Source organism: Rattus rattus, chromosome 3 (assembly GCF_011064425.1).
Source record: "Rattus rattus isolate New Zealand chromosome 3, Rrattus_CSIRO_v1, whole genome shotgun sequence".
NCBI lineage: Eukaryota > Metazoa > Chordata > Mammalia > Rodentia > Muridae > Rattus > Rattus rattus.
The window spans coordinates 38,325,299-38,340,010 of NC_046156.1; the positions used below are offsets into that span (position 1 = coordinate 38,325,299).

At 46.2% G+C, this 14,712-nt stretch overlaps 1 protein-coding gene across 2 annotated transcripts in view; it reads left to right on the forward strand.

Moving 5' to 3' along the window:
- Window positions 1-797: 797 nt before the first annotated feature.
- Slc44a3 (solute carrier family 44 member 3) overlaps window positions 798-14,712 on the forward strand; it is a 77,021-nt gene continuing 63,106 nt past the window's right edge. The window contains exons 1-5 of one of the 2 annotated variants that reach the window (XM_032897397.1): window positions 798-1,047; window positions 1,443-1,547; window positions 6,337-6,479; window positions 7,746-7,882; window positions 8,673-8,766. In XM_032897397.1, the coding sequence (XP_032753288.1) occupies window positions 1,021-1,047; window positions 1,443-1,547; window positions 6,337-6,479; window positions 7,746-7,882; window positions 8,673-8,766 (506 nt within the window). In that variant the 5' untranslated portion in view covers window positions 798-1,020. The remainder of the gene's footprint in view (window positions 1,048-1,442; window positions 1,548-6,336; window positions 6,480-7,745; window positions 7,883-8,672; window positions 8,767-14,712) is intronic. The other variant, XM_032897396.1, reaches the window with a different exon arrangement.

The window sequence follows — 14,712 nt, forward strand, 5'->3', positions numbered from 1 at the left end:
AGGAAGGTCCTCTGCAGTCGTTTCTTAATTCCTCACCTCAGCAGTGCTTTGGTACCCACCTGAATGCTGAAGAGAAAACTGTTGTCGCCAGGAACACAAACGCTCGGTATGCTTCAAAGGATGCCCACTGGGAAGTCAGATGATGATGCAAAGAGGAGGGAAGTGAGTGTCCCACACACAACGGGGAGAGAAAGAGACAGACAGACAGACTACAGACAGACAGAGACCGGATAGAGATAGACAGAGACACCGAGACAGATGGACAGACCGACAGAAAGAGACAGGAAAGAGGATAGAGATAGACACAGAGACACAGAGACAAACAGACAGAGACAGGAGAGAGGTGAGAGATAGACACAGAGACATAAAATAGACAGACACACAAAGAGACAGAGACAGAGACACAGACAGAGGGAGATATCAAATCAGTCATCTAAAGGTTTTGTGTTCTTGGGACTCAAACTTCTGCAGGGCAGAAGATTCAGCCTTGTGGAAATAGCAGCTGGAATGGTGGACACTGAGCCCCTTGGCAGAGTGTCTCCCAGCACGCCATTGCTGTCCAGTGCCTCAGTTTCCCCGATCAAGAACGACAACAGATGGCAATTCGGTGCGCCTCGCAGAAAACTGGTGAAGCTTTTCAGGGCAGGATTTTGCACACACAAAGCACCATTTACCTGTGTGGGACACACCCCTGCAAGCTCCCCGCCCTCAGGAATGATCCCTGAGGCCCTACTTCTAACTCCAGACACTGGCAACCGGCCCAGGCGGTGCACAGTGGTCAGGTGCACTTCCTGGGAACCGGGTCTGCGCGGGTGCCACCCCAGCTCTAAGCAGGTCCTCCCAGCCTAAAGCCACCACGGAAAGGGCGGGCCTAGGGGGACCAGCGTCCCGGACCGCTAGGTGGCGCGGAGCCCTGCTCGCCCTGCCCGCCCCTCCTGGGCCACCTGGCCTGGTCGCCGCACCTCTATCCCGAGTGCACCACGACCACCACCGCTGCCAATCCCAGCTGCAGAGTGTACCATGCAGTGCCTGGGCGCAGAGTACCTGGTAAGGGCGACAACCTGGGCCCTGAGGGAAGCGTCCTCTGCAGGCACCTGCACAGACAGGACGCTTCCGGCTCTTCTATCCCTTGGGAGACCAGTCACTTTTTCAGCGACACTATTCCTTTAAGGACACCTGGTCCTGGGGACACAGTACCTGACACAAGTGTTGGGCCAGGGCCAGAAAGATGCAAGGGACTATGGGTGGGAGGTGTCTTAACTCCAGTAAGAACTTGGTACCGGGAGGATTTCATATCCATCCTGCAGAGAGCAGGTCTCCCCAGGAGCAAGCGTCCAGTGACAAAGTTAAGTTACTTTAAGCAGCGTTTGGATAGGATTGGGTTCGGTTGATTTCACCTGACTATTTCTCTTGCTTTTCTCAACTCTCCGTTTTCCTGGAAGGTTTCTGCAGAGAAAACAAGGCAGAGAGAATGGCGACCCCAAATTTATAGAAAATGCACAGATACGGCGTGGCTAGTCTTGTTCTTTCTCTTTTGGACTGGTTTGGTAAGTCTGGCTGCTTGGCAGGCCTAAGTCCCCGGTGTTTGTGAGTCCAGATACAAGTGTGCCTTAGATGCCAATGGTTTAAAGCTTATGCTGCAAGGACAAACTCCTGCGATTGGTTTAGAATGACCATGAGTTAAGAAATTCTTATTCTGGGATTTCACAATCTCCTAAAGTCTCTGAGAAGACTGTCTTCCTGCCAGAGACCAAGATGTATTGGGTAATTCCATTAGGATATGGAGGACCACAGTTTGCAGCAGGACCTTTCTTTAGTAAGGGGGCTGTGTATTCCTTTGCTTTCCAAGTTTTCAGAGCAGAAGTCCTTTCACATCAGCCATACCCAAGTCAAGCATTTCTCAACGTTTGCTGTTTTCTAACAAAGGGAAAAATCAAGAAAGGCCTAGAAAGAGATTTTTTCAAACCATGTACACACAAACCCACATACACCCACATGCTTGTGTACACACACACACACACACTCACACACACACACACACACACACACACACACACATGCATGTCCTTGATCTACTGTGTTTAGCAACGATGCAACCCTCCCATAGCATACTTGTATACATGATTGCTCCCCACCAGACCCTGCCGTGTCAGCCCAGGAAGTCTCTTGGAGCTGAGTCTTGCCACTCTTGTTCTTAGAGCTTCATTCGCCTTGTTCAAAGGCTGTGCTAATGAAGTCGCCCATGCCATATTGGGGCGTGATGTGTGCTACATAGTGAATTATTAACTCACATTGCCCTGTAATATCTGCCTAATAGTAATTACCTTTGTTAAAATGACTTTAGTTTGAACTGACTGTGGAAACCACATTTGTTCTTTCCAAGTAAAGAACACGTTTATTTAATTTTTAACTTTCCAAATGGTTTTTGCGTAGATGCAGTTAGAGACACAGTGGAAGCTTGGGCCTGAATGTGTTACTGCTGCTACTGCTTCTGCTCGTACTGAGGCCCTCCAAACTCTCCTTAAGGAGCTCAGAGAAGGCCTTCCCTATCAACGGTTGCTGTTTTTCCCCAGTCCTGCTGTTATATCCATGGAGGGAGCAGCTGTCCCTCCTGTGTCTACAGCTTTGACCTGGGCTGTTAATGTTATTTAATGATCCTCCCTTGCCCCCTCAACAGCTCAAACTCTCAGGCTAGCAGCTGCCTAGGGAGAAGATCATAGATGGCCCTTCCCAGCCTGGAGAATTATGAGCTGGCTGAGACATTGCAAGCCCTGAGCTGGAAGCTGCAGAGAAAGTATACTTTGTTTGTAAGATAAATGTAAAGTTTTCCATATGCCCAGATTCTCTTTGCTGTGTTGGGCAAAAGAGTTCTTTTTTAGCTGACTGGCTGCTTTCATCGTCTGCAAAAAAAATTTAGCTTCTGATACCTATTTAAAGCAGGATACGGTGTGTGTGTGTGTGTGTGTGTGTGTGTGTGTGTGTGTGTGTGTGTGTGTGTGTGTGTGTGTGTGTGTGTGTGTGTGTGTGTGTGTGTGTGTGTGTGTGTGTACTGATTGTGTGTGTGTGTGTGTGTGTGTGTTTGTGTGTGTGTGTTCCTGTGTGTGTGCCCACCCGCACTCATGTGTGCACACATTCATGAGTGCATCCACTGCCCCACTTCCCGGTCTTTCAGTGGATATACTGATTGGCCAAGTGTAGGACAGGATTATTGATGGCGCTGCCCCTGGCTGGGGCTGGATAAAGAGGCTTGGGGAGGATGTCGGGCTTGCCACCAGAACTGGCCCCTGCAAACAGAAAGAGCACCAGCCTGTGCTTATGCTTGTGTGAAACACAGAAACAGAAAGCAAGTCTGCAGCTCGAGTGCTCCCCGCCTCTACTTACCCTCCCGTGTCCTCTCCCACCTCACCCTTTCCCAGTCGTCTTTCAATACTCCCGTTTACCCAGACCCAGCTCGGAGTGACTGCATCTGAGCCCACAGCACCCTGACACACACACACACACACACACACACACACACACACACACACACACACACACACACACACTTCCTATACTGGAGTCCAGACCCTGAGGAGCTGGCCAGCCTCAGCCTAATAAAAGAAATCCAGGCATTGGTGAAGAAAAGTGTGTTCATTTACAGCTTTGGGCAGAACTGGATGCAGAAAGTTGTTAGTTTCTTTCCACCTTTTCTGTTGGAGTCTTAGAAGCCAGGAAAACAGCCAGGAAATGCTCCCATGTGGCTTGGGCTGTGTGACAGATATCAGTGCAGAGTGAAGGCTCTTCCTGGGAGATGTGGATTGTAGTGGCGGGGAGTACCTGGGGTCCCCTGGGAAAGTTTTAATTCTTTGAGGTCCATTTCTCAAGGGTCTTGTTACACTGCTTGCTACCTCCTGTGTGGAATTAAAACCGCAGCGATGGTTCACAGTAGTGTGGAGGGAACTCAAATAAACCCTAACCCTTACCCTTCCCAAACTTCCCAAAGGAGATGTCACATGTGAAGCCATGATACATAGAAAATATAATGTTGCTATTGGAAAAATCTCCGGTGAGGTAGGCAAACACACACACACACACACACACACACACACGCACACGCACACACACACATACACATGCACACGCACACGCACACGCACACACGCACACCACTCCCAAGTCCAGATGACATCAATTCCATATTCTAACCTAGGAAGATAGAGGTTGCTGAGGTTGGATCAACTTATCAAGCAAGCCACACACATAGCCACACTGAGCCACACTTCCGTACACTGTAGAAAAGGAGCAATTCTGCCTCTTAGCAAAGGTGACCTGTTAGCCTAAAACTCTCAATAATGAAACTGAGGAGGAACTTGAGACGTGGGAAGGAGCAAGGGTCTCCTCCCCTATGTGGTCCACTAAGTCTGGTATCCTCCGATGAGCTTCTTTGTCCAACCTTGACTGAGTACAGAGTCACCAGTGATCATCATCATCATCATCATCATCATCATCATCATCACCACCACCACCACCACCACCACCACCCTGGGGGCTGGATTTTGAGGGTAGGCAGTAGGTTCTTTTATCTGTGTGTTCCCTGGTAAGGGTCTCTGGTATGCACTGAGCAATTGGAGATTATTTAATACTCTTGGGGGCTTTTTGTTTTTGATTTTTTTTGTTTTTTGTCTGTTTGTTTTGTTTTGTTGGGTTTGTTTGTTTGTTTGAGACAGGGTCTCGTGCAGCCTGGGCTGGCCTTGAAGTCATTATGTTCCCACAGCTGGTCGTAACCCCCTCCTGACCCTCACTATTCTGCCTCTAGAGCTGGGCTTTCCAGCATGCTCCACCTGCTCTGGCTCCACCTGCTCAGGCTCCACCTGCTCAGGCTCCACCTGCTCAGGCTCCACCTGCTCAGGCTCCACCTGCTCTGGCTCCACCTGCTCTGGCTCCACCTGCTCAGGCTCCACCTGCTCTGGCTCCACCTGCTCAGGCTCCACCTGCTCAGGCTCCACCTGCTCTGGCTCCACCTGCTCAGGCTCCACCTGCTCTGGCTCCACCTGCTCAGGCTCCACCTGCTCAGGCTCCACCTGCTCCAGGCTCCACCTGCTCAGGCTTGTTGGTTATTTTTATTTCAAAATTGACAAAGAATGCAGAGCCTCTGAAATACATTGGCTTTAAGGGAGCCTAGGTTTGGAATATATGACCATTCCTCATGTGAGTGGATAGTGTCCCACAGCCTCTGCCCCTGAATAAGCCTGCCAGGAGTACCATATACTTTCAGGTGGCATTCTGTATGTAAAAGGCTGGTAAACTTACCACATGCTCCTAAGAAATCTTGGCAGAGGACGATCAGATGTGTATGAATGGTACAGGTGTTTGGACTGAAATTTCAAAGATTCCGAATTCCCTATAAAAGTGGATTTACAAAGCAACAAAAACATCATAACCAACAAAATAACAAAAAACACCTGTTGATTGCAAGATGCCCATCGCCAAACTGAAAAATCCCGAAAATCTTTTTTTTTTTCTATAAGTTTTTTATTTTGTGAAATTTAAGCAAGAACCCAAATACTCCTTCGGACTGTGAGTAGTGTGTTGATCTGTATCAACTGTGTAGCCTTGCGAAGGATTTTCTAAAATTAGATGAAAAGAACATTTTATAAAGAAAGTCAGGATGCTTGGTAGCTCAGGCACTAAGTATGGCTATTTTGGGTAAGAGGACATGAATTTGATCAGAGGTGGGGACAGGCGAAGGCAGATCTTTTGGCTGGCCAGCCTAGCCTACTTGGTGAGTTTTAAACCTGAGACCATGACTCCAAAAACAAACAAACAAACAAACAAGAACAAAAAAACCAAGTGGATATTGTCTGCAGATCAATAGTCAAAGTTATCCTCTGACCTCTGACCTCTGACCTCTGACCTTTGACCTCTGACATATACATGCATGTACACAGGTGCACCCACACATGAGAACATACCTACCACACAAATAGGCACACAGGAAAATTTTAGCACAGCCTCAATGCACTTAGATAACCCAGACATGGGGAAGGGATAAAATGAAGTTGTCCCAGTCAAGTTTGGTAGAAAAAAAAAAAAATCAGCAGCCTCTTGAAGACGATAAAGAGGAGGGGAATCTGGGTGCGCTAGGACGCCCTGCTGCCCACCCGCTACACCGGCTACTCCAGCATTCACAGAGCCGGACCCTACCTGGCTGGCGGGAATGGCTGTTGGGGAAGGGAGGGCTGTGGAGCTCCGGAGGCTCCGTGTTTATCTGCTTGTTTCACACTGGTGTCTTTAGGGATGTGAGGGGCAGTGGCTTTCTCTGTGGCCCGGCAGTCACATGCCCTTGGGTTTTGCCAGGTGTTCATCATGGGTTACTCGGTGGTGGCCGGGGCGGCAGGAAGACTCCTCTTTGGATATGACAGCTTTGGCAATGTGTGTGGCAAGAGGAACTCTCCGGTGGAAGGCGCCCCCCTCTCTGGGCAGGACATGACTCTAAAAAAGTAAGTCTTTTGGAGTTAGGTCTCCGACCTGGAGAGGGGCTTTATTTCAAAACTTCGTGCTCGTTTAAAAGCTTGGCAACGCTTCTTATTTGAAACCGCGGTCAGCCTGTCTTAAAATGAAAGCAGGCAGCTACAGAGCCAGCCAGTCCTGGGCTCACTTTCAGCCTTTGTGATCTGGGTCAGAGTCCCTAGCCTCTCGGAGACCAGTTTTCATCTTTTTAAACTGGTGATTGTGCCTATGATTCCGGGCTGTTCTAAGGCTCCAGTGAGCATGAATCAAGGCTTAGCGGATGTTTATTGTTCCCCTGACAGTGTCTCAGACTCAGACAGGTAGTGTGCATTATGCTTTGGAGGAAAAAAGAAAAGTGAACTGGTGGTTTCCGGGGTTGGGGGAAGAGGAGGGATGAGTAGTTCTTGTCTATTGGAACCGTTTCCGGAGACTGGGGACAGGGACAGTTGCACAGAACCATCTGTGCCTTTAGTGCCCTGAGCTGTGTGCTGGAAGTGGTTAAGGATGCAAACTGGATGTATATTTTAACATAATTTTAAATTTTTAAACAAAATGAAGTCTGTGGGCGTCATCCACCCAGAAAATCTGTCCCGTTATTTCTCTTGTACAAACTTCCTCCCATCCCCGGTGGAGGGAGAGAGGCTTCTAGACCCCTCCACTACTTGCCCCCCTCTCAGTCTGCTCCCAGGGCTCCTCCCCTACGGTCCTGTGGCTTTAGCAGCCTGTATCAACCTTGGGCTGGGAAGTCAAGCTGCCGACTGATGATGACAGCCAGCTCTGTGACTAAGTAGCCACAGGCAAGCTCTCCAGGCTGTCCTGGCTCTTATGCTGTCTTAATTTCCCAACCTCAGCTCCCTTCCTTCCCATTGGTCACTTCCCTGAGTTCTGCCAATCTCTGAAACATATTGGAACACTTTGGAACAGTTTCCACTAAGGCATTTATGTGCCAGCTTCTAGCAACCATGGGCAGCTTGACTAACTCTTCTCTTCCTCCCTGACTCTTCAGGTAACTCTCGTTCTATTCCCCCACCTCTCAGATGCAGAGTCTAAAGAGGAAATGTTTGCTCACATTTGAACGTGGTTCACAAGATGCTCCTAGTTGGTTAATTAAGGGTTCAGTTCTTTAGAAGCATTGGGCTACAAAGTTTGCCTTTGTTGTGCCCCTGTGTGGTGGTATGGGCTATATTTTCAAAGCCCACAGGTAAACCAATGAGAGCCAGTGCCCTGAGACATGTTTTAATTTCCTCCATCTCTAGACATGTGTTCTTTATGAATGCCTGCAATCTGGAAGTCAAAGACAGGGGACTTGGTCCCATGGCCCTCTGTGTATCCAGCTGCCCCGAGAAGCAGCTGGACACCCTGGAAGAGGTCCAGCTTTTTGCCAACATCAATGGTAGGTGCTGACGGCCCATTCTTTCCCCACATCACCTGGACTAGCAACTCTTAGAGTCCCAGATAACGTAATTTATCCTGAAGCTACTTTCCCTGAAAAGAGACAAAGTAGACACCCCTGCCGCACCCCTTATGTGGAAAGGAATAGAATTGTTTTCTCGTGAGCTTGTTCAATGTCATTAGTCTTTCTGGACTTATGTGAACCCCTGGTTGCTGACTGTGCTTCTAGCTCCCTGTAGTAAAAGGTCTCCCTTAGAAACTAAAAGGGGGACAGGAGACAAAGGTTCCAGGTTCACAGACAAATCACTGATGTGGGGGGGGGGGGTTGATGAAGTTGTGAAGCTCAGCGGGCACTTTCCCTGATCGGAAAGAGAGTCAGAAGTTGTCCTACAACCGCTGGGTCCAGACGGTTCAGACTTACATTAATGAAAAAGCAAAAGCAACAAAACAAGGCAACGTGTGAGCTTTGTCTATAAAATGGAGTGCGGGATCTTTAAGAGTATTTCCAAAGCTGGATTAAAAACCTCAAGCTCCTATAATAAATCACCTCCAGGCAACCTTCAAGTCATTCTAGTGCCAGCCCTACAGTTCAGAGTTGAATTTGGGGCTTGGGAGAGAAAGGGAACCCAAGTTTACCCTGGACGGCACACCTGCTCTTTCCATGAGTTGGGGTTATACCTTTGAACTCCTTCCTGATATGGTAGAATGGCTGTGGTCTCTTTACTGGCTTTCCAAGGAAGATGGATGCAAGACATGAAAACAGCCTGTGTGTGTGTGTCTTCTGCTTCCAGGCTCTTTCCTGTGTGTGTATAGCTTGAATTCCTTCAACTACACTCAGAGTCCAAGTGCAGATAGACTGTGTCCCAGGCTCCCGGTTCCTCCGAGGTAAGAGCTGATGGACCAAAGGCATTCAGTCCTGATGATGCCTGTTCCTCTGCTATACATTGTAAAAAATAAAAGGGAGATACAGGGTGCACTCCCAACCAGGGACAAACAAGGAGGGGCTATTTACTCTGCACAATACACATAATGATTGAGTAAGGCGAAAAGTCAGCCAACGGTAAAGGTCCCTGTGGTCTTCAAATACTAGTGCTGGGCTATTGAGATGGCACAACCAGAGGGTTCTTGCCACAAAGCCTGGTGACCTGAGTTTGACGTCTGGGACCGACACAATGTGAGGAGAGAACCCACTCCTGAAAACCATCTCTTCTACACACACACACACACACACACACACACACACACACACACACACACACATGTAAGAAATGTGACAACAAATACATACATTATTATCAAATGAACGACTTTATGACAAGGCTACTGTACCCTTGTCCTTCCTCAGTTCTTTGTTACTATTAAAGAGAAACCATCAACATCTACTTTTCCATTGCAACAACAGTCTTTGCTGTTCAGACTATGCCAAAGAACTAGGCCTGAGGGTCTGCAGAGATGGCTCAGAGGTTTCTTGACATCTCAATACTTGTCCCTCTTGCAGAGGACTTTGGATCTATTCCCAGAATCCACATGGCATCTCATAACCACTTATAACTCCAGTCCCAGGAGATCTAACACCCATTTCTGACCTGGGCTGGCACCAGGCACACATAGACTGCACATATGAACATGCAGGCAAAAATCCATAAAAATAATTTTTAAAAAAATTTCTGTGTATTCAAGTTAAGTTTATTAGAATTTTACACAAGGTTGTACACTGAAGTTTTAAAAGCTATTTTATATATACATATTAAATTTATATTAAATATATATATATATATATATATATATATCAATCAAGAAATAGACCTGGAAGAGCAAGGCCAAGCAGGCGTCATCATTTTTCTTTCAGGGAACCCATAAGCACAGGTCCTTATGAACATCCTGGGTGAACTTCCAGTGTCTTACTTGCTCCTGGCATGCTGCAGGCTTCTTGTGCTTATTGAGCTGCAACAAAGCAGTGCTGGTGTGAGGGACTCACACTTGCCCCGTGGACAAGGCTACAGCTCCAGGCAGGCAGGATGCTCTGGTGTACTAATTAAGTTCGTTGACTTTGCATGCCCATTCATGCCCATTCTTTTGGAAAATATAAATATGTTTACAATGAATAAGTACTCCATAAAAAAATCTTAGGAGAAACAATAATTTCAGTAGAACAAGGCATTGCCCTGACCAACTTGCACAGCTTGATGATACTTTAGCTTGGGAACCACATAGTAAAGAGTATTCTGTTACAACTCTGTCACAACCCAGGACACACACAACTTCCTACATAGGTGTGTAAAACAAATAGAAAGGTCACAAAAAGACTTCCTTTTATTATATGTGATTTCCGTGATAGTTCCTATTCCAATAAACTTTTTAAAAATATCTTTGTAGAGATAGCCAGTCAACATTCTGTGAGGAGGAGAGAAGCTCAAGAGCCCTCACTTCTAGCTGTGGAGTTATTGACAGTTGAGAACTTGGGGAGAGGGAGGGTCCTTTCTCAATAGGGCGTGGCTTCTGATAGATGAGCTACACTTAAGTGGGTGGTCCCACATCAAGAAGTATATGGTCAGCACGCATTGGATGCAGTGGACCTTAAGACAGACAGACGGGAAGGAAAGGAAAGGGAAGGGAAGGGGAAGGGAAGGGAAGGGAAGGGGAAGGGGAAGGGGAAGGGAAGAAAACCATGAGACAAAGTTATGTATCTAGTTGGGTGGATCTGTGAGAAGTTGTGGGGGGAAGTATAACCAAAATACATTGCATGGAATCCTCAAAGAATTAATAAAAAATGTTGTACTAAAAGTAATGACAGTCCTCTAACTGGTTGTAAATACAGTTTGATAAATATCAATCTTGCCAGTCCTAAAGACAAGCAGGATTTAACTCCATAGGAGTCCAGGTGTAATCCACCATCTCGTAGCCTTCTTTCCTAAAATGAACGCTAGTGTAAGGTAGTTTGGACAGGAAGGAACTATGTGAAGAGATAAGTACTCAATACAGAAATACTTCCACAGTATTTTATTTTTTAAAATGTGGTTATCATTGCTTGTCTTAATGAAACACAACTGAACCAAAAAAAATCTGGAGCATTTTAATGGGCTAGAGATTATGTAATGCTTGGACACGGGGATATTGTTTCTTAGCAATGCTGTAAAGTGTGCCTGCAGCTAGAATTGAAAGGGGAGAGACAGACAGAGACAAAGACAGTAACAGAGAATGTGTGTGTGTGTGTGTGTGTGTGTGTGTGTGTGTGTGTGTGTGTGTGTGTGTGTGTGTGTGCACGCACCAAATGTAAGCATGCAGAGGCTGGAGAAACTCTGGGGTCATATTCAGAAACACCATCCACTTCTAAGAGACAGGGTCTTGTTGGCCTGGAGCTCACCAATGAGACACTGACCTCTGCTTCTCCAGTGCTGGGATGACAAGTGTGTGCCCACCAGCCCACCATGTTGGCCCAAGTTCTTTCAATTTTTTTCAATGCTCTTAGAAGGCAAGCACTTGACTGTGGACTAAGCCATATACCGCAGCCCCGAGAATGGAATTTTTCCGAGGTCTCCATGTAAACACAGTTGGATCCACTGTCCTCTCTGTGTCACTGGGATGGCAGCCATGATTCCATGGGACGCTTACATGATGACACAGGTGCTGAACATGGTGCTGGTTTGTGGCACTCTTCCTCCTTGTTGCTTCTGTAACTTCCGACATGTGCTGATTCACTGGGGCCTCACAGGGTGTCTAAACTTTAAGCATCAATCTAATAGATGAGAAGACTGATCAGAGAAAGGTTGAGCCCATCCAGTGTGCAAGTAGAAATGCTGGCATTCAAAACCAAGCAGTGCCCACATTGGTTTCTGTAATCCAGTACAAGCAATCAAGTTCAGCGTGGACAACCTAGGAAGTGGCCTCCTTAAGCTCACCCCAAGCTGGGAGGGAAAGATGTATCACATGTCCTGGAGCCACCCCCTCCTCTCCCTCTGAAGCCAGCCCCAACCTTTTCATCTTCCAGGGCAGACTTTTTGCCAACACTAACTTTCCAAGTGCAGACAGAAGAAGGGATTGACTAGCCCTTTTTGGACAAAGCAAGAGAGACAAAAATAGGCTTGGGGGCGCCGTTTCCTTCTCCTACACAAGGAAGCGTTTGTTTAAGATGGAAATTATCATATTTATCGTGGAAGAGCTGTGCCAAGCCTTAAAAGCTACAAAACATGAGAAGTGTGGCTATAAGGCCAAAGAACATTTTCTAAATACTTCTTCTGACTACATCAATTGTTCCTTCTGCCTGTGTCGATCGTGGAAGGTATAACACGCCCTTTTAGAGCAGTGGGTGAGCTTCAAGAAGGCGTGTGCACCTGTGCATGAGCTCTGACAAGCAATGAAAAAGTACTACAGATGATAACAAGCAAAAATATCTTTTTTTTTTTTTTTGCCTTGGTGACTAGCGTAGTGTTAGCATAGCGCCATATTTTGAGTCTCCCATGCATTTGAAATCTAAAAGGTTTGAGATGCTCCCCACACTCTTGCCCCCAACTGAGTCCTAGTTCTAGCCTCCTGTTTGACACTGTGTCATTTGCTTGAGTGAAATCCGCATACAAACGTACCCACATCTATCTGGGCAGTCCTCCAGATTACTTCCTGCAAGTTGGAGTGGTTTTGCTGGTGGTGATGAAATGCAGAAATTTGGAAGAAACCTCAGGCTGTGGGCTAATGCAACTCTGGCCAAGTTAATGATGGTCACTTTCAGTAGACAGCTAGGAAGGAACCCAACGTAAAAGACCCAAACTTTACATGTTTCTCGGTGCCCCCCTTCAAGGTAAGATGAGGCTTCTTGTCTTTCTTTCTCAGCACAGGATTAGGTGAATCATGCACACACACACACACACACACACACACACACACACACAACACACACATGTTGGCAAAGTCACATGTGTAAAGTTAAGGTCTGGAGTAGAATAATATTTGCATCAAATGAGTGAAAAAGCATTAAGTCCGTTTGTTCTTAGCTTTTAGAAACCCTAATGAAACTTAAGAATACATTTGCTTTTAAAACTCTTCCAATTTATTGGTGTTGTGAAACCGTTTAGTGGCAGAAAAGCAAAAGAAATTAGAGGTTTAGAAATGAGGAATCAGGAGTAATTACAGGTCTGTAGAGGAGATGATCATAGACCTGGGAAACTAAGAGAACCAACTGGAAAGCCCCCCGTGGGCAACAACAGAACACATTTGGGCGTGGGATGGCTAGCGCATTGAAATCTCCGTGTTCGTGGTTTTTTAAAAAAATTCTAATTTGCTACAGCAGGAACAAAGATCACATAGAAAGACATGAAAGTGCCTAGAAATCAATTTAACAAGAAAGATATGCGAACCACAGGAGGAAAACCTCAGTGCCACCTTAGGTACGCTGAAAAGGAAAACAAATGGGAAACTGCTCTGTCAATCACTCGGTTCAACATGAAAAGACTTTATCCTTGTTTATTGGTCTGTTAGTTTATCATTACGTCAATGGACAGACCAACAGGATTAGATCCAAATATGGGAACTTACTGCATGATAAAACATTGTGAATCGATGGGGAAATGTGAACTATTTGGTAAGTGAGATTAGATCAATCAGGGAGACATCCAGTGGATGGTTTTTCTATAGAGAAAGAAACCTGAACACATTAGAAGCAGACAAGGATTCTCTCACAGTCTGAAAGTAACCCCTACTGAAAACCACAAAGAGACATGCCATGCGTAGAAGCCCATGTCTGTAGTCTTAGCACTCAGAAGGCTGAGGCAGGAGGCCAGCCTGAAATAAATGAAATTTTAATTTGAAAAACAAATCTAAGAAACCTTAGGATTAGAAAGAAGAAAGGGCGTCTATTCCAAACACGTCTATTCAGCTCTGAAATGGAAGGCCTAGGAAAGGTAACGGGCAAGGAAAAGAAACAGAAGGGAAAAAGAAAAAGCATGTTTATTTTAAAGTGAGTAACAGTGGTCTAGAAATGTCCAGAGGTTCTATAAAATATTTAGCAAATTGAGCAAAGAAACAAAACACGGGTCAATTGTCTTTCTGAGCCAGACATAGTGGTGCGTCTTTAACTCCAGCACCCAGGATGCAGAGGCAGGTGGATGTCTGTGTGTTTGAGGTCAACCTGGTCAACACTGTAAGTTCCAGTCTCAAATAAACATCTTTTTGGATTCTCGTAGCAAAATAAAAATGTTTTAAAGTCCATCTTTATCAAAACTTTTTAAAAGGAAACTTAGAAAGAAGCTTAAGAAGACACATGAACAGGGCTGGGGAGATGACTCAGTGGAGAAAGGTTGGCTGCATAAACATCTGAAGGTGAGCTTGAATCTTAAGAACCCGTGTCCAGCCGGATGCAGACGAGCGTCCATCTGTAATCCCAGTGCTTCTGTGGGGGAGATGGGAAGTAGAGGCAGGAGAATACCAGAAGCGTATGGCCAGCCAGCTTGGTGAATGCAACAGAAACCTACCAAGACGCCATGTCTAAGACAAGACCTGAGGCTGTCCCCTAGCCTTTACGATGCACACACATAGACTAAACGTCTTAAAGAATAAGCATTACCTTTAAAATGCATGAACGAAAGGACCAAGATGTCTTTCAATAAAGCTTTAGGTTTTTAAAGAAAAGACAAAAGCAGCGAGACACGTTTGACTGGTCTCTACTTTCAAGTCGTAACACAAGGGCACACAGCTCAGTAAAACCCGGCAAAAGATGGGAGCAGGCGCGACCCGTGATGGGCGCCACATACTTCCTGTAAGAGTTGAGTATTTAGAAAGTAGTAAAACTGAACACTAGAGAGGACACGGGAGCAGAGCAACCATGTATGTGTCCAGGAAGAC